Source organism: Schistocerca cancellata, chromosome 11 (assembly GCF_023864275.1).
Source record: "Schistocerca cancellata isolate TAMUIC-IGC-003103 chromosome 11, iqSchCanc2.1, whole genome shotgun sequence".
Taxonomy (NCBI): Eukaryota; Metazoa; Arthropoda; class Insecta; order Orthoptera; family Acrididae; genus Schistocerca; species Schistocerca cancellata.
The window spans coordinates 69711011-69735496 of record NC_064636.1 but is presented as its reverse complement, the minus strand read 5'-3'; the positions used below and the strand labels follow the sequence as shown (position 1 = coordinate 69735496).

Sequence of the window (24486 nt, the reverse complement as noted above, 5' to 3'; positions counted from 1 at the left end):
ACTGTGGTGGCAGGTGTCACGCAGAGGGGTCAAAACTGTGCTCGTACTCCCCTTGGCCCACTACTGGCGTCCACCACTGTAGTGGCAGGTGTCATGCAGAGGGGTCAAAACTGTGCTCGTACTCCTCTTGGCCCACTAATGGCGTCCACCACCGTGGTGGTCCCGGCAGTGAGGCGAGATGCGGTTACCTGCGGGTGCGGGCCGCAGGAGTGCTTGATGGAGTAGATGTCGAAGGGCTGGTTGTGCACGAGCAGGTCGGCGCTGCCGTCGCGGTCCCAGTTCTGTCGCCAGAGGAAGTCGCCCATCTGGCGCTCGGCCAGCCACTGCTTCCACGCGTAGTGGATGCGCTGGATGACAGCGCCGCCCAGCCCGGCCGCCTTCAGCAGGTAGGGGACGGTCGAGCCGTGCCCGAACGGGTCCACCGACCAGCCGGAGCGCGGCTCCACGCCCAGGTTGTTCTTCAGCCACTGGTGCCCTGCGCACACACACGGGGTCTCCGCTCACACACTGGGCACACCTGCTCACCAGATGTGGCAGAGAGTCCATCCGTGTAGCACTCTGAACTTGGGATGCACCCAGCAACACAAACCTGGGACTTGCCTTGAACAGGGGTGACAATGTAAGACGGGTATATTTCTATTGTCAAACCACAATTTATGAAAGATGTTTGTATTTTATTCATAAGATTAAGTAGGAACAATTAATATTTGTCATGTTGGAAATAATTGTGGTAGCAGGGAATGTCTGCACCAACGTATTATGTAAGATGTGCATATTTCTACTGTCTATTGTCAAACCACAGTATATGAAAGATGTTTATATTTTATTAATAGGATTAAGTAGAAATAATTAGTATTTGTCATGTTGGAAATAATTGTGGTAGCAGGGAATGTCTGCACCAAAGTATTATGTAAGATGTGCATATTTCTACTGTCTATTGTCAAACCACAGTATATGAAAGATGTTTATATTTTATTAATAGGATTAAGTAGGAATAATTAATATTTATCATGTTGGAAATAATTGTGGTAGCAGGGAATGTCTGCACCAACGTATTATGTAAGATGTGCATATTTCTACTGTCTATTGTCAAACCACAGTATATGAAAGATGTTTATATTTTATTAATAGGATTAAGTAGGAATAATTAATATTTATCATGTTGGAAATAATTGTGGTAGCAGGGAATGTCTGCACCAACGTATTATGTAAGATGTGCATATTTCTACTGTCTATTGTCAAACCACAGTATATGAAAGATGTTTATATTTTATTAATAGGATTAAGTAGAAATAATTAGTATTTGTCATGTTGGAAATAATTGTGGTAGCAGGGAATGTCTGCACCAAAGTATTATGTAAGATGTGCATATTTCTACTGTCTATTGTCAAACCACAGTATATGAAAGATGTTTATATTTGATTAATAGGATTAAGTAGGAACAATTAATATTTGTCATGTTGGAAATAATTGTGGTAGCAGGGAATGTCTGCACCAACGTATTATGTAAGATGTGCATATTTCTACTGTCTATTGTCAAACCACAGTATATGAAAGATGTTTATATTTTATTAATAGGATTAAGTAGGAATAATTAATATTTATCATGTTGGAAATAATTGTGGTAGCAGGGAATGTCTGCACCAACGTATTATGTAAGATGTGCATATTTCTACTGTCTATTGTCAAACCACAGTATATGAAAGATGTTTATATTTTATTAATAGGATTAAGTAGGAATAATTAATATTTATCATGTTGGAAATAATTGTGGTAGCAGGGAATGTCTGCACCAAAGTATTATGTAAGACGTGTAAATTTCTATTGTCTATTGTCAAACCACAATTTATGAAAGATATTTATATTTTATTAATAGGATTAAGTAGGAATAATTAATATTTGTCATGTTAGAAATAATTGTGGTAGCAGGGAATGCCTGCACCAAAGTATTATGTATGACATGTAAATTTCTATTGTCTATTGTCAAACCACAATGTATGAAAGATATTTATATTTCATGAATAGGATTAAATAGGAATAATTAATATTTGTCATGTTGGAAATAATTGTGGTAACAGGGAATGTCTGCACCAAAGTATTATGTAAGATGTGCATATTTCTATTGTCTCTTGTCAAACCACAATTTATGAAAGGTGTCTATATTTTATTAATAGGGTTAAGTAGGAATAATTAATATTTGTCATGCTGGAAATAATTGTGGTAGCAGGCAATGTCTGCACCAGAGTATTGTTGGCAGGAGAAACCTCACATCGTTACAATTTTAAAAAGGGCGGGAGAGACGGCGTGTGGATACATTTTAAGAAAAGAGGGGGAAAGACCGCGCATTGATACATGTTCTAATGATAGCAGAGAATGTCTGCACCAGAAAGCATTGTTGGCAGGAGAGACCGCACTTTAAGCGTTCGTAGGAAGTCAGCAGTAAGCGAGAAGTGAAGCGAGTCGGTAGCAGGTCTGAAGCGAGAGGTTGAGAGGAGCGGTGTGCCTGCCAGCCACCAGCTGTGACTTACAAGAGATTATAAACGGACGTACAGAGACATCAGCTAACTATTATTATAAGTACACACTCCATCTTCACGCCACGAGTGGCCTACCGAAACCATCCGACCGCCGTGTCATCCTCATATGAAGATGCGAAGAGAGGGGCGTGGGGTCAGCACACCGCTCTCCCGGTCGTTATGACGGCATTCTTGACCGGAGCCGCTGCTATTCGGTCGAGTAGCTCCTCAATTGACATCACGAGGCTGAGTGCACCCCGAAAAATGGCAACAGCGCATGGCGGCTGGATGGTCACCCATCCAAGTGCCGACCACGCCCGAGAGCGCTTAACTTCGGTGGTCTTACGGGAACCGATGTAACCGGTGCAAACTATTATCATAGGAGGAACTAATATTATTGAATTATTTTTTTATTGAGAAACTCAAGACTACTGAAGGTATGTTTGCGCAATGCTAGTTGTAAGATTATTGTAAAAAGTAAGTCCCATTTGAACGTTTGTAAAATCATTTCATTACCAACAGTAAATATTTGAAGCGTTTTCAGAATATAATTAACTTTTGCCAGCAATATTGCATTTCTAATTATAATCCATCCCAAAAACCATCAACGTAAAACTTTCCAAAATTTTATTGTTGTCAAGAAAAAGTTTAACAATGAATTACGAAACTTCAGTCAAATTAATTAAAGAATAACGTCAGCTTTGGTAATAAATACAGCCGCTTATTATGACAGCCCACCAGCAGCTAATAGTAAAACAGAGTAAGTATATTCATGTCGCAGTTCGATGTAGCAGTCAGGTGGCGATCCAGTAACAGTAAAAAAAATGTAAGGAACAGTTTTGGGTTACTGCAGGTAACGACTGACGGACACGACGACGACACATTCTATGTTTCGTCGAAATAATCAGAAAATCACTTTTAATAAGCAGCATTTAAATTTGTATGCGAAGATTGAGAAAGAGAATTAATGTCAAAGGTAAGATTTCATTTGTTATTATCAAGCAAGAGATAGAAATCCTAAGGGAAGGTTTCATAGATTATTGTAGAAGGGAAGGTTGCGTAACAAAAGGGATATAGAGGAGACGGGAAGGTTTCAACAACTTACCTCTTCCTCAATAATAAACTGACGCAAAAAAAAAATCAGACCACCAAGAGGGAGTTACGCGATAGAAACGAAAGTTGTTAGGCATCTTTCTACAATCAGATTTCACGCCAGTCGCGTAAGAGGCGCTAGCAACACTACGAGGATGCAAATCACGTTTGCTTTAACACGCTGTAACGGTCGTTCGCTTTTACTTGCCTTTCAGATGGTTCAAATGGCACTGAGCACTATGGGACTTAACATCTGAGGTCATCAGTCCCCTTGAACTTAGAACTACTTAAACCTAACTAATCTAAGGACAGCACACACATCCATGCCCGAGGCAGGATTCGAACCTGCGACCGTAGCAGTCGCGCGATTGGCGAGCAATCTGTAGTCGGGCCCGGTTTTTCGTGCGATCAGCAACATAATGCTACAGTTGGCTAAACGAGATGTTTTGCAGAATCACGAAAGTTACAAGTGTGTGAGAATTCTGTTATGAATAAAAACTCTGTACTCCAGGGGAGGGAGGCAAAGGGCCTCTCTTGGCGCCTTCCGTCCATCAGTCACCTATGCTACTAATTTTCAATTTTTCATAAGAACCATATACCAAGGACAATGAACGGTGAACGAGTAAAAATGAACGGTTCCCAAAAAAGAGCGATCGCCAGTGAACTGGTTCCCAAGGATGAACGAGTTTGCCCATCTCTACTACGTACGGAGTAAGGAACGAGCGGTAGGTTCCCACGCTGGGTAGCATTGGGATGATGTGCCGATGCAGAATTCGCTCGTGACGTCAGCAATGACATATGTATGAAAACGCCGCATCTGTTGACTCCGGAATAGAGACGTGGCTGCACGATCCGTTACAGCTGTGCGGATAGGATGCCTGTCATCTCGACTGCTAGTGATACGAGGCCGTTGGGATCCAGCACGGCGTTCCGTATTACCCTCCTGAACCCACCGATTCCATATTCTGCTAACAGTCATTGGATCTCGACCAAAGCGAGCAGCGATGTCGCGATACGGTAAACCGCAATCGCGATAGGCTACAATCCGACCTCTATCAAATTCGGAAACGTGATCGTACGCATTTCTCGTTCTTACACGAGGCATCACAACAACGTTTCACCAGGCAACGCCCGTCAACTGCTGTTTGTGTATGAGAAGTCGTTTGGAATCTTTCCTCATGTGAGCACGTTGTAGGTGTCGTCACCGGCGCCAACCTTCTGTGAATGCTCTGATAAGCTAATCATTTGCCTACCACAGTATCTTCTTCCTGTCCGCTAAATTTCGCGTCTGTAGCACGTCACTTTCGTGGTGTAGCAATTTTAATGGCCAGTAGTGTACATAATGCTCTGGCTGATGCCTATCATGACACATAACTAGGTGGAGGTCGGAAACTTCGAGGTCTGTAAGTCCCGAAAGTTCACTACATTTAATGCCATTCGTTGGCGACTGCCAAGTCTCAGAAAAAAAGCAGCGCTACAGGGGCACCTAACCAAAGTGTCAAGGATACCTGCAGGAACATATGACATAAACCAGGGGTTGGTATACGCCTACCCTGATTAATCTGTTAAAAGCGTGGGGTGAAAGGTGTCCTGGGAATTGGTAACGGATTTTGGCTATCTGTTCTACAGCCTTGCTTATGTCGTGGAGAGAGATTGGTACTGCCTGCCTTGGGTTGTGGACCCATCCATTTCTGGTGCTCCGTAACGACGCGCACAACGAAACGACGGTGCCGACTACAGGGACTCTTTAGCACTCTCTCCCAAGGGTCCACATCCACCTGCATTGGAGGACGACGCCGATAACAGCGTCAAACCAATGGAAACAATATTACATTATGTAGAGATTGCGAGGATAGCAGCGTTTCTTTATAACGCACGGCACTTTAACCCATCTACTTAGGAGAATCACAGACAGTCGTGAATACTAGAAACGTACAAAAATTTTGCGATGAGTAACAAGTCTGAGATCGACGGCCAAGCATTGGGCAAATGCACCTTGCTCCATCCGCCTTACATAAGACGCCAATGTCAGCATGTGAGAATAGGAAATGATTCTCGTATACTAACTACCGTCTCCCAAACAATTTACAGTAGTTTGTAGCGTGCAGACGTGTATGAAGTTACAAATTGCCTGCGCGGTCTTTAGGGAGAATAAAAAAAAATTCTCAAGCACCCGGAGGCGATGGGGGACAAAGGAAATAAAACATTACGCAGTTGAGAAGGTATGTGACGTGATGCAGTGACTACAAAACCGGGTTAAATTTAGAAAGAAATTTCACAGTATCAGCCCACCTATCAGTATGTAGTTGCATCCGCTGTGGCCTCCATGCAACCACTGACTCACCTGGAAAAGGGTCTTTATAAAACCACTGTATCGTCTCCCAAAGTGCGTTGCCTACATCTCTTGTAAATGGTCCTTGATATCACTGGTACCGGTACAGAGACGGAGCTAGCTGCCGTCCGAGCTGCTTCCACACACTTTCTACCGGGAACTTGCTGGCCTCTGGGACATCTCAACATCACGCATACGATTCATAGACTCAAGTGCCATGTGAGGACGAGCATCGTAATGTTAAAAAAAACAGCGGCACTCTACCGTCGCAAGAGAATTTAAACATGACCATATACACTACTGGCCATTAAAATTGCTACACCACGAAGATGACGTGCTACACGCGCGAAATTTAACCGACAGGAAGAAGATGCTGTGATATACAAATGATTAGCTTTTCAGAGCATTCACACACTGTTGGCGCCGGTGGCGACACCTACAACGTGCTGACATGAGGAAAGTTTGCAACCGATTTCTCATATATTAAAAAACTAGAAACCCGCCTCGATTGCGAAAAAAGCACCTAGTGTTAACCTAGGTTTCGGCGCAGATAACTACACCGTCTTCAGAACAATAAAACCCACAAGTGCCTAAGAAGACCTTTGTCAATGATTAAAAGAACACCGTAGCTATACATTTATAAACGAAAAAAAAAGGAAAACACAAACAGTACATTTGTACAAAGTCTAAACCGTTACTTAAATTAATGGTGTAACCTCCACCTCACACCGGCCTATGCTCTATAGGCCATGACCCGCTTTTTTCGCAATCGAGGCGGGTTTCTAGTTTTTTAATATATTAACCAATGATTGCCGACCGGCTGCGATGTTGAAGGTTCTTCGATTTCTCGTACACAAACAGCAGTCGACCGCCGTTGCCCGGTGAAACGTTGTTGTGATACCTCGTGTAAGGAGGAGAAATGCGTACCATCACGTTTCCCACTTTTATAAAGGTCGGATTGTACCCTATCACGATTGCGGTTTATCGTATCGCGACATTGCTGCTCGCGTTGGTCGAGATCCGATGACTGTTGGCAGAATATGGAATCGGTGCGTTCAGGAGGGTAATACGGAACGCCGTGCTGGATCACAACGGCCTCTTATTACTAGCAGTCGAGATGAGAAGCATCTTATCCGCACGGCTGCAACGGATCGTGCAGCCACGTCTCGATCCCTGACTCGACAAATTGGAGACATGGGCGCCTGCGATGGTGTACTCGACGACGAAGCTGGGTGCACGAATGGCAAAACGTCATTTTTTCGGGCGAATCCATGTTCTGTTTCCAGCATCATGATGGTCGCACCCGTGTTTGGCGACATCGCGGTGAATGCACATTGGAAGCGTGTATTCGTCATCGCCATACTGGCGTATCACCCAGCATGATGGTATGGGATGCCATCGGTTACACTTCTCGGTCACTTCTTGTTCGTATTGACGGCACGTGACTGCATGTTGCGTATGGGGTGCCATCGGTTATACGTCTCGGTCACCTCTTGTTCGCACTGACGGCACTTTGAACAGTGGACGTTACATTTCAGATGTGTTACGACCCGTGGCTCTACCCTTCATTCGATCCCTGCGAAACCCTACATTTCAGCAGGATAATGCACGACCGCATGTTGCAGGTCCTGTACGGTTCTTTGTGGACACAGAAAATGTTCGACTGCTGCCCTGGCCAGCACATTCTCCAGATCTCTCACCAACTGAAAACGTCTGGTGAATGGTGGCCGAGCAACTGCCTCGTCACAATACGCCAGCCACTACTCTTGATGAACTGTGGTATCGTGTTGAAGCTGCATGGGCAGCTGTACCTGTACACGCCATCCGAGCTCTGTTTGACTCAATGCCCAGGCCTATCAAGGCCGTTATCACGGCCGGGGGTGGTTGTTCTGGGTACTGATTTCTCAGGATCTATACACCGAAATTGCGTGAAAATGTAATCACATGTCAGTTCTAGTATAATATATTTGTCCAATGAATACCCGTTTATCACCTGCATTTCTTCTTGGTGTAGCAATCTTAATGGCCAGTAGTGTATGATTTCCGTGACATACCAAAGTTGCTATGACGTGAGATGCTACAGAATAATGCAGGGTGCACATTATTCCTTTTTAGATGGAAGGTGCAGAGGTCAAGGGTAGAGAATGAGCTCATTGCACAGTACCACGAAGCTCCCTTGTGGTGGTCAAAAGCGGTCATCTGGAAACTTGACAACCAGAATTCTTACCCCTGTATTCCCGTACAGTCCAACAGGTGGTCACTGGCACATCTCAAGCCTCACAAATCTGGATATTGCACAACTCAACTAACTGGCCAGATGGAGACCCCACAACAAAGCACCATTGAAACTCTCTTGAGATGCTGATAATGCTGTCTCACACGCTTACGAGGCCTGTCTAAAAAGTATCCGACCTTTGGCCAGAAAAGAATATTTCGAATACCTGACGAGGTTGGGATCCTAATCCCCTTCAAAGTAGGCCCATTGTGCTTGCACACACTTAGCCCACCGATACTTTCACTGCTGGAAACACCTCTGGAAGTCTTGTTTTGGAATGGTGTTCAGCTCCGTCTTCGAGTCGCGCATTATCTCTACTGTACTCTTAAAACAGGATCCTTTTAGTGGCAGCTCCGATTTTGGAAACAACCAGAAGTCGCAAGGACCCATGTCTGGAGAGTAGGGATGTTGGCGAACGGCTGTAATTCCATGTTTGGCCAAGAAATTTTGGAAAAACTGGGATGAATATGCAGGGGCGTTGTCGTAATGCAGTTGCCAGTTTTTCGCTGTCCACATGTCTGGTCTTTTGCGGCAAACTGCGTCACGGAGTCGGCGATAGTACTCCATTGTTTGGCCTTCTGGTGCGTGTTCGTGATGCACAATTCATCAAAGAAGGCAGCCAGCATCACCCTGATTTTGCTTCGCACCTGCCACACTTTCTTCAGCCTTGGAGACTCTGGATGCTTCCATTGCGACAAGTGTCTTTTTGTTTCTGGCTGGTACCTGTACACCCGTGACTCATCTCCAGTTATGACGGTGTTCCGAAACCCATGATCAGTGTTGGTTGTTTCCAGAAGGTCCTGTGCAACGTCAAAATGGAGGTCTTTTTGTTCTGGCGACAACAACTTGGGCACTAATTTCACAGCCACTCGGTGCATGTTCGAATAATCACACAAAACTGCATGTGCAGAATCTTTACTCACTCCAACCTCTTGGGCAATCTCCCTCACGGTCAAAACCAAATTTTGCACCCTGCAGTCCCACCAGTTTGGGGTCTGCCAGAATGCTGGTTACTCTCCGCTGATGTGCGGCCATTTTCGAATCGGTTGAACCACTCCTTAATTTGTGTTACACCATCGCATCTCCTCCAAACACCTGCTGAATCTTACGAATGTTTTTCGCTTTGAGAATCACCAAGCTTTTGACAAAATTTGATGCAGTATCTTTGCAAACACGTTGGGTCATCTTGGCAGATTCTGTAATCCGACGAACACATTGTGTAACGCCTCGCTCAGCGACCGACAGACAGCGACTGATGCGCTGGAAGGCGGGGACAAAATCCACGCATGCGCATAAAGGTCCTTTCCTTTACTGTGTACAGTGGCGCCGCGCTGTCGTCTCTATTTTGCGCGGCAAAATCTAAGGTCGGATACTTTTTAGACAGACCTCGTATGCAGCCCCCCCCCCCCCCCCCCCATGAACCATGGACCTTGCCGTTGGTGGGGAGGCTTGCGTGCCTCAGCGATACAGATAGCCGTACCGTAGGTACAACCACAACGGAGGGGTATCTCTTGAGAGGCCAGACAAACGTGTGGTTCCTGAAGAGGGGCAGCAGCCTTTTCAGTAGTTGCAAGGGCAACAGTCTGGATGATTGACTGATCTGGCCTTGTAACAGTAACCAAAATGGCCTTGCTGTTCTGGTACTGCAAACGGCTGAAAGCAAGGGGAAACTACAGCCGTAATTTTTCCCCAGGGCATGCAGCTTTACTGTATGATTAATGACATCGTAATTCTGTCAGAAACAGCAAAGGACTTGGAAGAGCAGTTGAACGGAATGGACAGTGTCTTGAAAGGAACGTATAAGATGAACATCAACAAAAGCAAAACGAGGATAATGGAATGTAGTCGAATTAAATCGGGTGATGCTGAGGGAATTAGATTAGGAAATGAGCCACTTAAAGTAGTAAAGGAGTATTGCTATTTGGGGAGCAAAATAACTGATGATGGTCGAAGTAGAGAGGATGTAAAATGTAGACTGGCAATGGCAAGGAAGGCGTTTCTGAAAAAGAAAAATTTGTTAACATCGAGTATAGATTTAAATGTCAGGAAATCGTTCCTGAAAGTATTTGTATGGAGTGTAGTCATGTATGGAAGTGAAACGTCGACGATAAATAGTTTAGACAAGAAGAGAATAGAAGCTTTCGAAATGTGGTGCTACAGAAGAATGCTGAAGATTAGATGGGTAGATCACATAACTAATGAGGAGGTATTGAACAGAATTGGGGAGAAGAGAAGTTTGTGGCACAACTTGACAAGAAGGGATCGGTTGGTAGGTCATGTTCTGAGGCATCAAGGTATCACCAATTTAGTATTGGAGGGCAGCGTGGAGGGTAAAAATCGTAGAGGGAGAGCAAGAGATGAGTACACTAAGCAGATTCAGAAGGATGTAGGTTGCAGTAGGTACTGGGAGATGAAGAAGCTTGCACAGGATAGAGTAGCATGGAGAGCTGCATCAAACCAGTCTCAGGACTGAAGACCACAACAACAACGACAACAACGTATGCAGCATCTGCACGTCCTTCACAGAGGTAACATATTATACTGTTCAGGGCCCTTATACACTGTACCAGGCATGATGACAGCAGTAAAGACGATCAACACTAATGCAGTGTGCTAGCTGTTCTAGCAGTGACAGTGAACTGCAACTCTAATCATTTACATACACGCCGACGGTATGTTCATGTACCAAATTACACTCTTAAGATAAAAAGAAAGAAGGAAATGACCCACTACGAAGGAATTATTATGCGAATGGTAAAGAAATCGATAAATTGTTGGACGTGAGGTCCGCCAGTTATGCGAAACACCGTTTTTCTCAGAACCCAAACATGTTTCGGCACCACTGTGCCATCATCAGTGGGTTTTCGTTTTTATTTATTCTGCAGTGTCAACATTTTGGTTAAATGATTATAAAATTATGTGCATTTTTAGTTCAAACAAAGGATCGTTCCTTTTTGTAAATACTTTTACATTTGGTGTGCTTGAATGTTCTGGATCACTTGTCTGTTAATTACTGCAGGTAACTTGTCATCTGCAACCAAACGATGTTGATGAGATTTTTTTTTCTGGGAGTCAATCTATCTTCTAGAATTTAATTCAGTTTTTCGCGATGTTTTCGCGCCTACATTTGTTTCTACTTACGTTTTCGTGTGGCCATGTGGCAAGTACTTCCATTCTCCGCATAAAGGTGAGGTGTTGTGATGCACACGTAACTATAACAAGTATTTTTCACAAATAACGTAGTGCGACACTTTTCACTTCACCAGAACACAGTGTGATTGTGGTTTGTTATGTGTCCCAGCCCAGTCAGTGTTCATTTGTTAACCAGAGAGTTCGGCGCCAAATTTGAATATTGTTTGCATTTTATCTTCGTGTGTGAGGGTGTGTGTGTGTGTGTATGTGTGTGTGTGTGTGTGTGTGTGTGTTTGTTTGTTTGTGTGTGCGCGTCTGTGTGTGTGTTTTCTGTGTGTTTCTTAGCTGTGTATGTTCTCTTTTATATGTTATTCCTATTTGTGTGCAAATGGTGCGTCTTTGCAGGTATTTATTTTTCGTGTGTGTGTGTGTACATGTGTGAGTCTGTGTACTTGTGTGTAGACTTTATCTATTTGTGCCGTTTTTTTTTTTTTTTTTAAAAAATTTTCAAATACGTGTGAAATCTTATGGGACTTAACTGCTAAGGTCATCAGTCCCTAAGCTTACACACTACTTAACCTAAATTATCCTAAGGACAAACACACACACCCATGCCCGAGGGAGGACTCGAACCTCCGCCGGTACCAGCCGCACAGTCCATGACTGCAGTGCCTTAAACCGCTAGGCTAATCCCGCGCGGCTGTTTTTATTTGTAAAGTTCCTTTAACGTGTTAAATAGTGTGCCCTTTCAGAGTGTAGTGTATTCGTTTAAGACCTGCTTTCCTTCCGCTATTGCCTTCAACTTTTCCTCAATGGTCAGTTTGCTGTACAGGCTGTGGCTGGGTTTTAGTATTCGTAAGTCTGTTTCTATTGTGGTTGGGTGGTGGTTGTTGGCTATAAGGCGGTCAGCAAATGTGCTACGGGAGCTGTTGCTTTTTAAAGCTCTGAGATGTTTCGAGTATGTTGTTTTGAAGTTTCTGCATGTTTGTCCTACGTATACTGACTGGCAAGTGTTGCATGTGAGTTCATATATTCCTGACCTGTTAAATTTATCAGTGGGTCTTTCTTGTGTTCTGATCTTTTTCTGTGTTGTGTTCTCCGTTCTGTATCCCATTTGGAGTCTCTGTTTCTTTAATATGTTGCCTATTCTGTGAACAATCTTGTTATCGTAGGTGAACTACGTTATTTGTGAAAAATACTTGTTATAGTTACGTGTGCATTACAACACCTCACCATTATGCAGAGAATAGAAGTACTTGCCACACCAAAACGTAAGTAAAAACGAATATAGGCGCGAAAACATCGCGCAAAACTGAATAACATTCTAGAAGATAGGTTAACTCCCAGAAAAAAAAAAAGAAACCTCATCAACATCGTTTGGTTGCAGATGACAAGTTACCTGTAGTAATTAACACACAAGTGATCCAGAAAATTTATGCACACCAAATGTAAAGGCATTCACAAAAAGAAACGATTTGTTGTTTGAACTAAAAATGCACATAATTTTATAATCACTTAACAAAACTGTTCACATTGCAGAATAAATAAAAACGAAAACCCACTGATGATGTCACAGTGGTGCCGAAACATGTTTGGGTACTGAGAAAAACGGTGTTTTGCATAACTGGCGGACCTCACATCCAACAATTTTAACTGCTAACATGGCCCATACAAGGAGCTGCAAATCAAAATGATGGATAAATCGATAAATGTTACATACGTTTCAGAAAAATTGGATGATGCATTCAACAGACAGAGCTTCACAAACTGAGTAAATCAATCATGCCTATAGGTCACCTCTCGTCGTTACACAAGCAGTTATTGGGCTTGGCATTGATTGATGAGAATTTTTTGCTGTCCTCCTGAGGGATAACTTGCCAAACTCTGTCAAATTGGGACGTTACATCGTCAAAATCCCGAAATGGTTGAAAGGCCCTGCCAACCATGCACCAAATGTTCTCAATTGTTAGAGATATATACGACGATCTTGTTGGGCAAGGTAGGGTTTGATAAGCATGAAGACAAACCGTGTACAGGCAGGCATTATCTTGCTGAAATGTAAGCGCAGGACTGCTTGCCACGAAGGGTAAAAAAACGGGGTGTAGAATATCGTTGACGTACTGCTGTGCTCTAAGGGTGTTGTGAATGACAAACAAAGAGGTCCTAGAATGAGATTTTCACTCTGCAGCGGAGTTGGCGCTGATATGAAACTTCCTGGCAGATTAAAATGTGTGCCACACCGAGACTCAAACTGTGGACCTTTGCGTTTCGCAGTAGAACACTTGCCCGCGAAAGGCAACGGTCCCTAGTTCGAGTCTCGGTCTGGCACACAGTTTTAATCTGCCAGGAAGTTTCAAAGCGGTCCTGCTATGAAAAGAAATGGAACGCCAGATCATCACTTCTGGATGATGGGACTTTGCTAGCAACAGTCAGGTTGGTATCCCACTGCTGTTGTGGATGTCGTCAGACATGTCCTCTGGTCATCGAGGTTCAGTTCGAAGCAGGACGCATCACTGAAGACAATTCTACTCCAAACAATGAGATTCCAGGCCAAGATAGGTCTGGGGACGCCCTTCACAGCAGGGGGATACCATCAAGTCTGTCACTCGCTATATGGCCCTACAACCATGAGTGATAGTCTGGGTGTCTTTTCATTTCATAGTAGGTCCCCTTTGGCTGTCATGCGCAACACCATTACAGCAATGTGGTACATCGACGATATTCTGGGTCCCGTTTTATTGCCCTTCATGGCAAGCCATCCTGGAATTATACACTACTGGCCATTAAAATTGCTACACCAAGAAGAAATGCAGATGATAAACGGGTATTCACTGGACAAATATATTATACTAGAACTGACATGTGATTACATTTTCACACAATTTGGGTGCATAGATCCTGAGAAATCAGTACCCAGAACAACCAACTCTGGCCGTAATAACGGCCTCGAATCGCCTGGGCATTGACTCAAACAGAGCTCGGATGGCGTGTACAGGTACAGCTGCCCATGCAGCTTCAACACGATACCACAGTTCTTCAAGAGTAGTGACTGGCGTATTGTGACAAGCCAGTTGCTCGGTCACCACTGACCAGACGTTTTAAATTGGTGAGAGATCTGGAGAATGTGCTGGCCAGGGCAGCAGTCGAAAATTTCCTGTATCCAAAAGGCCCGTACAGGACCTGCAACATGCGGTCGTGCATTATCCTGCTGAAACGTAGGGTTTCGCAGGGATCGAATGGAGGGTAGAGCCCCGGGTCGTAACACATGTGAAATGCAACGCCCACTGTTCAAAGCGCTGTCAATGCGAACAAGAGGTGACCGAGACGTGTAACCAATGGCACCCCATACCATCACGACAGGTGATACGCCAGTATGGCGATGACGAATACACGCTTCCATTGTGCGTTCACCGCGATGTCGCCAAACACGGATGCGACCATCACAATGCTGTAAACAGAACCTGGATTCATCCGAAAAAATGACGTTTTGCCATTCGTGCACCCACGTTCGTCGTCGAGTACACCATCGCAGGCGCTCCTGTCTGGGGTGCAGGGTCAAGGGTAACCGCAGCCACGGTCTCCGAGCTGATAGGCCATGCTGCTGCAAACGTCGTCGAACTGTTCGCGCAGATGGTTGTTGTCTTGCAAACGTCCCCATCTGTTGACTCAGGGATCGAGACGTGGCTGCCCGATGCGTTACAGGCATGCGGATACGATGCCTGTCATCTCGACTGCTAGTGATACGAGGCCGTTGGGATCCAGCACGGCGTTCCGTATTACCCTCCTGCACCCACCGATTCCATATTCTGCTAACACTCATTGGATCTCGACCAACGCGATCAGCAATGTCGCGATACGATAAACCGCAATCGCGATAGGCTACAATCCGACCCTTATCAAAGTCGGAAACGTGATGGTACGCATTTCTCCTCCTTACACCAGGCATCACTACAACGTTTTACCAGGCAACGCCGGTCAACTGCTGTCTGTAGAAATCGGCTGGAAACTTTCCTCGTGTCAGCACGTTGTCGGTGTCGCCACCGGCGCCAACCTTGTGCGAATGCTCTGAAAAGCTAATCATTTTCATGTCACAGCATCTTTTTCTTGTCGGTTAAATTTCACGTCTGTAGCACTTCATCTTCGTGGTGTACCAATTTTAATGGCCAGTAGTGTATTTCAACAAGATAATGCTCGGCCGCACACGGCGAGAGTTTCTATTCTTGTCCTCGTGGTTGCCAAACCATTCTTTGCCCAGCGAGGTCTCCGGATTTCTTCCCAATTGAGAGAGTGTGGAGCATTACATGCAGGTCCCTCCAACCAACCTCCAACCAACTGAGGATTTTGACGAGCTAACGCACCAGTTGGACAGAATTGGGCTCTATATTCCTCAGGAGGACATTCGACAACTTTATCAATGCCAAGCCAAATAACTACTTGCTTAATGGCCAGAGGTGGGTCGACTCGTTAGTGACTTGCAATATTCGTGAATCTCTTTCTCTTGAATATATCATCAAATTTTCTGAAACTGTAATGGTTTGTTTGTCTGTACATGTACATCACATCTACCGCTCTACATCCTATTCTGATAATTCCTTCCTTTTTGTCTTACAGTGTACACTGACATCCGATCATGTCTGCTGGGTGCTTGACTTTTTTGTCAAGGAGTCCAGATGTAGGTGCAAACAAGGTAGAGCAGGGTGGGTCACAGAACAGTACTGGCCCCAGAGCCGAGCTGGTATACGCACCCTCGATGAGCTGGTCCAGCATGGCGTACAGGTGGGAGGTGGCCTCGTCGGTCATCACCCAGCCAGCGGTCGTCATCTCCAGCCGGCCCTCCTCCAGCAGCCGGCGCACCACTCGCCGCTTCGTCGGGTGAGCCCTGCACACCAAAAACACCACAACTGCTTACTCCACTCCCGCCAACCAACACATACAGAGTATTCACTCGCTCTTTACAGACGCCGTTTCCCCAACTTCACACAATATATGTTCTTCATCACCCGTAGAATATTCAGAAAAAAATACACTTTGTGCCGGAGTGCAACTTGAACCCCAATACCCTGCTTGCTGCGACCGGCCACATGAACAACTTCGGCTATCCGGACACGCTTCCAGGAGCTGGAGAGGAGACAGCAGCACAAATAGAGATTTGGGCCGATACTGATGATGATGGTTGGTTTTTGCGGCGCTCAACTGAGCGGTCGTAAGCGCCCGTACGAAGTCCCAATATACACACAGTCCAACCTTTAACTCAGTCCAATCTAGCCACTGTTACGAATGATAATGATGATGATGAAATGATGAGGGCAGTGCAAACACCCAGTCCCTGGGCAGAGAAAATGCCCATACCCGGCCGGGAATCGAACCCGGGACCCCGTGATCCACAGACAACAACTCTAGCCACTAGGCCACGAGCTGCGGACTGGGCCGCTCCTGGAAGCGTGCTCGGAAAGCTGAAGTGGCGTCGGCTCCGTAGCTCGGCCTGTTCTGTCAGAGGGTTACCTGCCATCTGTAATTAACAAAAAACGAGTTAATGGAACAACGATGAACTTGAACATGCGTCATGGGACGTCCACCCCGAACAAATAGAAAGAACAATACCAAACAAAATGAGATCAACAATAAAACAAAAAACAAAAAAATGTTAAGGCGACCGCTCGTGACAAGACGGATAACCGGGTTCGGGTCCCGATCCAGCACATTTTTTTTTTTACCTTTGGATTTTGTGAGTTTATTCTTATTTTAAAGTAGCTGCTAATCGGAAAAGCTGTGTTTCATACACTGCACTGCAGAGCTTCACAGAATACGAATATCTATGCTGCCAGGATAACGTACCGTCTTTCAAACTACAACAGTCTTGACTATGGCATAATGCTATGTGTTTACATTTTACATCAAACATGGGTATAGGATTCGGTTATGGGATGGGGGCACAGTCACGGTTTAATTCAGAACAAACCCCCTGACTAAACCAAATGTAGCTTCTGGTCACATCCAGTTTTAACTTGTTATAGATGCCAAGGATTTTAATTATAAGAACAATAAAAAAAATTTTAATACAGTAATAATAATTCGCTTCTACCACTACTTAGTTCATCATTTTAGCATTACTTCCAATAAATCTCATTTCAGAAAAATACACCATTTTAAAAGTAATCATCCGAATGTATAACAGGTACTTGTCTTTCGCTCTTAATTTATGAACAGTACTACCACAACAGTCCGACAAAAATTCAGGATGACAACAAATTGGCTCAAATGCCTCTGAGCACTATGGGACATAACATCTGAGGTCATCAGTCCCCTAGAACTTAGAACTACTTAAACCTAACTAACCTAGGGACATCACACACATCCATGCCCGAGGCAGCATTCGAACCGGCGACCGTAGCGGTCACGTGGTTCCAGACTGAAGCTCCTAGAACCGCTCGACCACACCCGCCTGCAGGATGACAACAAATCAATAATAATAATAATAATAATAATAATAATAATAACAATATGTCAATGATAAGATTCAGCGAAGACAATGTCATCCACACTGAATGTCAGGAAGAATTACATGGCATGTTCAGCAGAATGACAAGTCTAACGAGTTGTTGTTGTTGTTGTGGTCTTCAGTCCTGAGACTGGTTTGATGCAGCTCTCCATGCTACTCTATCCTGTGCAAGCTTCTTCATCTCCCAGTACCTACTGCATCCTACATCCTTCTGAATCTGCTTAGTGTATTCATCTCTTGGTCTCCCCCTACGATTTTTACCCTCCACGCTACCCTCCAATACTAAATTGGTGATCCCTTGATGCCTCAGAACATGTCCTACCAACCGATCCCTTCTTCTGGTCAAGTTGTGCCACAAACTTCTCTTCTCCCCAATCCTATTCAATACTTCCTCATTAGTTACGTGATCTACCCATCTAATCTTCAGCATTCTTCTGTAGCACCACATTTCGAAAGCTTCTATTCTCTTCTTGTCCAAACTATTTACCGTCCATGTTTCACTTCCATACATGGCTACACTCCATACAAATACTTTCAGAAATGACTTCCTGACACTTAAATCTATACTCGATGTTAACAAATTCCTCTTCTTGAGAAACGCTTTCCTTGCCATTGCCAGTCTACATTTTATATCCTCTCTACTTCGACCATCATCAGTTATTTTGCTCCCCAAATAGCAAAACTCCTTTACTACTTTAAGTGTCTCATTTCCTAATCTAATACCCTCAACATCACCCGACTTAATTCGACCACATTCCATTATCCTCGTTTTGCTTTTGTTGATGTTCATCTTATACCCTCCTTTCAAGACACTGTCCATTCCGTTCAACTGCTCTTCCAAGTCCTTTGCTGTCTCTGACAGAATTACAATGTCATCGGCGAACCTCAAAGATTTTATTTCTTCTCCATGGATTTTAATACCTACTCCGAATTTTTCTTTTGTTTCCTTTACTGCTTGCTCAATATACAGATTGAATAACATCGGGGAGAGGCTACAACCCTGTCTTACTCCCTTCGCAACCGCTGCTTCCCTTTCATGCCCCTCGACTCTTATAACTGCCATCTGGTTTTTGTACAAATTGTAAATAGCCTTTCGCTCCCTGTATTTTACCCCTGCCACCTTTAGAATTTGAAAGAGAGTATTCCGGTCAGTCTAAAGAGTACAGAATATAAATGTTGACATTTGTGGTAAGTTCGCATGGGGCCAAACTGAGGTCATCGGTCGATAGGCTTACACACTACGTAATCTAACTTAAACTATCTTACGCTAAGGACGACACACACGCCCATGTCCGAGGGAGGCCTCGAACCTCCGACGGCGGGAGCCGCGCGAACCGTGACAAGGCGCTCAGACCGCGCGGCTACTCCGCGCGGCGCCCACTTTGCACACATTACGCCCAAGTATTAACAGTCCGCCACTTCCTGAATGAATGCTCATTTTTTAGTCGTTTACGTTTCCGCTTTGGTCGGCCGTCTGGGTTATCGGCAGTTTCAGCAGATCACGCGCGGGGTGTCGACCGCGTTCTACTTTTGGCTCAAATGGTTCAAATGGCTCTGAGCACTATGGGACTCAACTGCCGAGGTTATCAGTCCCCTAGAACTTAGAACTAGTTAAACCTAACTAACCTAAGGACATCACAAATATCCATGCCCGAGGCAGGATTCGAACCTGCGACCGTAGCGGTCTTGCGGTTCCTGACTGCAGCGCCTTTAACCGCACGGCCACTTCGGCCGGCGTTCAACTTTTTATCCGCCAAAGCAGTATGGCGAAGGCCACCTAATTTTTAGTTTTGTACCTCCGTTTCTGTATGGTCTCTTTTTTTAGACCTTTCTCCGCGTTCCTGTTTTCAACTGTCTTCTCTTATGTCAGTCGTGACTGACGTAAAGTTGTTTTTTTAACTCCTCTCCATCTTCGTGTTCTATGATTTTCATTTGGGCGCGTATAACTCAGCTCGCCCTATTTGCCCAAGAAATTCACAGTGCCGTAGACACTGGCGAGCAGATTGATGCCGTATTCCTGGACTTCAGGAAGGCATTTGATACGGTTCCGCACTTACGTTTAGTGAAAAAAATACGAGCTTACGGAATATCGGACAAGGTTTGTGATTGGATTCAGGATTTCCTAGAAGAAAGAACACAACATGGCATTCTTAACGGTTCAAAATCTGCAGATGTAGAGGTAATTTCGGGAGTACCGCAAGGAAGCGTGATAGGACCTTTATTGTTTACAATATACATAAATGACTTAGTTGACAACATCGGTAGCTCCGTGAGGCTATTTGCAGATGACACGGTTGTCTACAAGAAAGTAGCAACATCAGAAGACGTACTCCAGGAAGACCTGCAGAGGATTAATGCATGGTGCGACAGCTGGCAGCTTTCCCTAATCGTAGATAAATGTAATATAATGCGCATACATAGGGGCAGAAATCCATTCCAGTACGATTATGCCATAGGTGGTAAATCATTGGAAGCGGTAACGACCGTAAAATACTTAGGAGTTACTATCCGGAGCGATCTGAAGTGGAATGATCACATAAAACAAATAGTGGGAAAAGCAGGCGCCAGGTTGAGATTCATAGGAAGAAGTCTAAGAAAATGTGACTCATCGACAAAAGAAGTAGCTTACAAAACGCTTGTTCGTCCGATTCTTGAGTATTGCTCATCAGTATGGGACCCTTACCAGGTTGGATTAATAGAAGAGATAGACATGATCCAGCGAAAAGCAGCGCGATTCGTCATGGGGACATTTAGTCAGCGCGAGAGCGTTACGGAGATGCTGAACAAGCTCCAGTGGCGGACACTTCAAGAAAGGCGTTACGCAATACGGAGAGGTTTATTATCGAAATTACGAGAGAGCACATTCCGGGAAGAGATGGGCAACATATTACTACCGCCCACATACATCTCGCGTAATGATCACAACGAAAAGATCCGAGAAATTAGAGCAAATACGGAGACTTACAAGCAGTCGTTCTTCCCACGCACAATTCGTGAATGGAACAGGGAAGGGGGGATCAGATAGTGGTACAATAAGTACCCTCCGCCACACACCGTAAGGTGGCTCGCGGAGTATAGATGTAGATGTAGATGTATAACCCCAGTTGTTTTTGCACCCTAATGCAAAACAAAACAAACAAACAAACCGCGCGCGGTGCTACAGAATATAGATTTAAGTTAAACCAAAGAGAGATAAGCTGAAGAATGGTGAAAGTAATGAGGAGTTTCAGGATAAATGTTAGCAAAAAATTTAACACCAAACTGGAGGAGCCGTGAATAGTATGAAGTCAATGAATTGCGCTACCTTGAAAGTAAAATAACATGTGACAGGCAAAGCAAGTAGGACATAACAAGCGTACTCATGGCCAAAAGAATTCTGCTGGCATCAAACATCGGCCTTAACTTGTGGAATAAATTTCTGAGAATGTACCTATACGTGTAGAGCACAGCATTGTATGGTAGTGAATCATGTACTGCAGTACAATCTGGGAAAAGCAGAATCGAAGCGTCTGAGACGCGGTTCATCGGCCGACATGGCCGAGCGGTTCTAGGCGCTACAGTTTGGAACCGCGCGACCGCTACGAATCCTCCCTCGGGCATGGATGTGTGTGATGTTCTTAGGTTAGTTAGGTTTAAGTAGTTCTAACAAGGGAACCTCCCCATCGCACCCCCCTCAGATTTAGTTATAAGTTGGCACAGTGGATAGGCCTTGAAAAACGGAACACAGATCAATCGAGAAAACAGGAAGAAGTTGTGTGGAACTATGAAAAAAATAAGCAAAATATACAAACTGAGTAGTCCATGCGAAAGATAGGCAACATTAGGGAACAATTGAGTTCAGGAGCGTCGTGGTCCCGTGGTTAGCGTGAGCAGCTGCGGAAAGAGAGGTACTTGGTTCAAGTCTTCCCTCGAGTGAAGGTTTTAATTTTTTATTTCCAGACAATTATCAAAGTTCAGGTACTCACACATAATCAACTTCGCTCTCCAAAATTCCAGGACATGTTCAGATTTGCTTGGACATATGCAGGACTTGACGATCTACACACGGAAAAATTTGAAAACGTTAAGAACATATGTTTTGACAGAGCACAGGGAAAACTGTGCGACTGTCAAACTGTTGCATTCATTTGTTGCAGTTTATGTGACAAACTCTTATGTTTTCATCACTTTTTTGGGAGTGATTATCACATTCACAAGAAAACCTAAATCAAGCAAGATAGAAGAATCTTTTTACCCATTCGCCAAGTGTACAAGTTAGGTGGGTCGACAACATATTCCTGTCATGTGACGCACATGCCGTCACCAGTGTCGTATAGAATATATCAGACGTGTTTTCCTGTGGAGGAATCGGTTGACCTATGACCTTGCGATCAAATGTTTTCGGTTCCCATTGGAGAGGCATGTCCTTTCGTCTACTAATCGCACGGTTTTGCCGTGCAGTCGAAAAACGCAGCCACTAAACTTATTACAGTGAACAGAGACGTCAATGAATGAACGGACAGATCATAACTTTGCGAAAATAAAGAAATTAAAACTTTTTAGGCGAGGATAGAATTGAACCAAGGACCTCTCGTTCCACAGCTGCTCACGCTAACCGCGTGACCACGACGTTCCTGAGTGCACGTTGTCCTGGATATTGCCTAAGTTGCACATGGACTACTCAGTCTGTATATTTTGCTTATTTTTTTCATAGTTCCACACAACTTCTTCCTGTTTTCTCGATTGATCTGTGTTCAGTTTTTCAAGGCCTATCCACTGTGCCAACTTATAACTAAATCTGAAGGGGGTGCGATGGGGAGGTTCCCTTGTAAGTTCTAGGGGACTGATGACCTCAGATGTTAAGTCCCATAGTGCTTAGAGCCATTTCTTTTTAGACGCAGTTCTACAGAAAGATGTTGAATATCAGGTAAAGTTACGTTCAGATTTGGAGTGAGGAGATTCTCCGCAGAATTGGCAAGGAGAGGAAAATATTGCAAACAATGACGGTGATAGGACACCTGCAAAGGCATCAGGAAATAGCTCTCATCCCACTAGAGGGAGCTGTAATGGATAAGAACAGTACGGGAAGTCAGGGAGTGGAATACATCCAAAAAATTACGGATGACACGGGTTGCAAGTGCTACTCTGAGATGAAAAGATCAGTGCACGAGAGGAATTTATAGCGGGGTGCATTAAAGCAGTCAGCAGACTAATCACTACCATTCGTAACGTAGGTCACACCAACGGAAAAATGCTTGTATCAAAGCACAAAAAATGCGAATATCTTTGTGTTTATTTAAAAGACCGACTAAAAACGAGGGTACGCATGCCTCTTTCTACCTTCCTCATGACCTTTAGAAATTTTCTCAACAATTTTTTCAGGGTGAAAATATATTCAAATTACCTAAAACTCCAACATACTCCACTAACTGTAACTTACTCACACCAACTAGTCCATCGCTGTACGGCTCTCATACTCATCCACTCACAGCTGCCCTTCCTCGCCCACCCATTCATCCCAACCTATTGTCATTATCTCTTTATTTCTCTCTATCTGCAGCTCGTGGTCTTGCGGCAGCGTTCGTGCTTCCCGAGCACGGGGTCCCGGGTTCGATTCCCAGTGGGGTCAGGGATTTTTCCTACCTCGAGACGACTGGATGTTGTTGTGTCGTTTGCATCATCATCATTCATCCGCGTTACGGTCGGAGGAAGGCAATGGCAAACCCCATCCACTAGGACCTTGCCTAGTACGGCGGTGCGGGTCTCCCGAATCGTCCCATACGCTCCTCAGAGTATGGAACCTGATCATCTCTCTAACTGTCCCTGTCTCCCATGTCACAGCCACAATCCCCTTCGTTCTGTGCTACTACTTACAGTCTGCCTCTTACTGCTGATCTCTTATTCCTTCCTTCCTACTGCTACTGCCTTTTCTCACTGTCACTATCTCTCTTTTCATTGTTCTCATTATCATACACTCTGTCTCTCATTATCATTGGCCCTCTCCCACTTTCTTCTTCTGTTTACTCCTCTCTCACTGCCACTGTCTGCTCACTCTTTTCCTAGAACTATTCTCTCACTGTCAGCTACGTTCCGCTGCCATTGCGTCCCACTGCTTCTCTTACATGGCCCTTGCCTCCTTCACTCTTTCTATACCACAACCACTGTCTGCTATTTTCCGGTATTTATTACTTTTCCGTGCCTTGTCCAATGCCACTGTTTCCTCCTCCCAGCGCAAGAAAGCGCTAACATGTCCGAATGCCACAATTTGTAGGCTTTTTTTTTTTTTTTTAATGCCGAGAAGAGGGAGCTAGTACCCCACTTTTCAGTTAGTCTTTTAAAGCAGAGTATATCCTCCTCTTTTGTGCGCCGATAGGAGCATTTTTCGCCTGGTTCCCTTCTTTTCTTGCTACGGCAGGCATGTCACTCATATGAATAAAACTTTATGGGTCAGTAAAGTCTTGGTAGTTTACTTATTTGAACTTCAAATAACCCAAAACTAATTTTATACTTCAGAATGGATTTTAAATGCACAAGAATTTTGCATGCACAACCAAGAGTTCCGAAACCCTCCTCATGATAAAGGAGACACTTCACAGCATATTTCTCCGTGATGTGTCATTTTGTAAATTACGTTTCTGCCTCACACCGGATTTTACTTGCG

At 44.4% G+C, this 24486-nt stretch overlaps 1 protein-coding gene across 3 annotated transcripts in view; it reads right to left on the bottom strand.

The window, feature by feature from the left end:
- Window positions 1-24486, bottom strand: part of LOC126108851 (alpha-mannosidase 2) — an 880291-nt gene that overhangs the window by 271071 nt on the left and 584734 nt on the right. For all 3 annotated transcript variants that reach the window (XM_049914220.1, XM_049914219.1, XM_049914218.1), the window contains exons 5-6: window positions 16093-16226; window positions 189-475 (exon numbers count right to left, since the gene is read on the bottom strand). In XM_049914220.1, the coding sequence (XP_049770177.1) occupies window positions 189-475; window positions 16093-16226 (421 nt within the window). The remainder of the gene's footprint in view (window positions 1-188; window positions 476-16092; window positions 16227-24486) is intronic.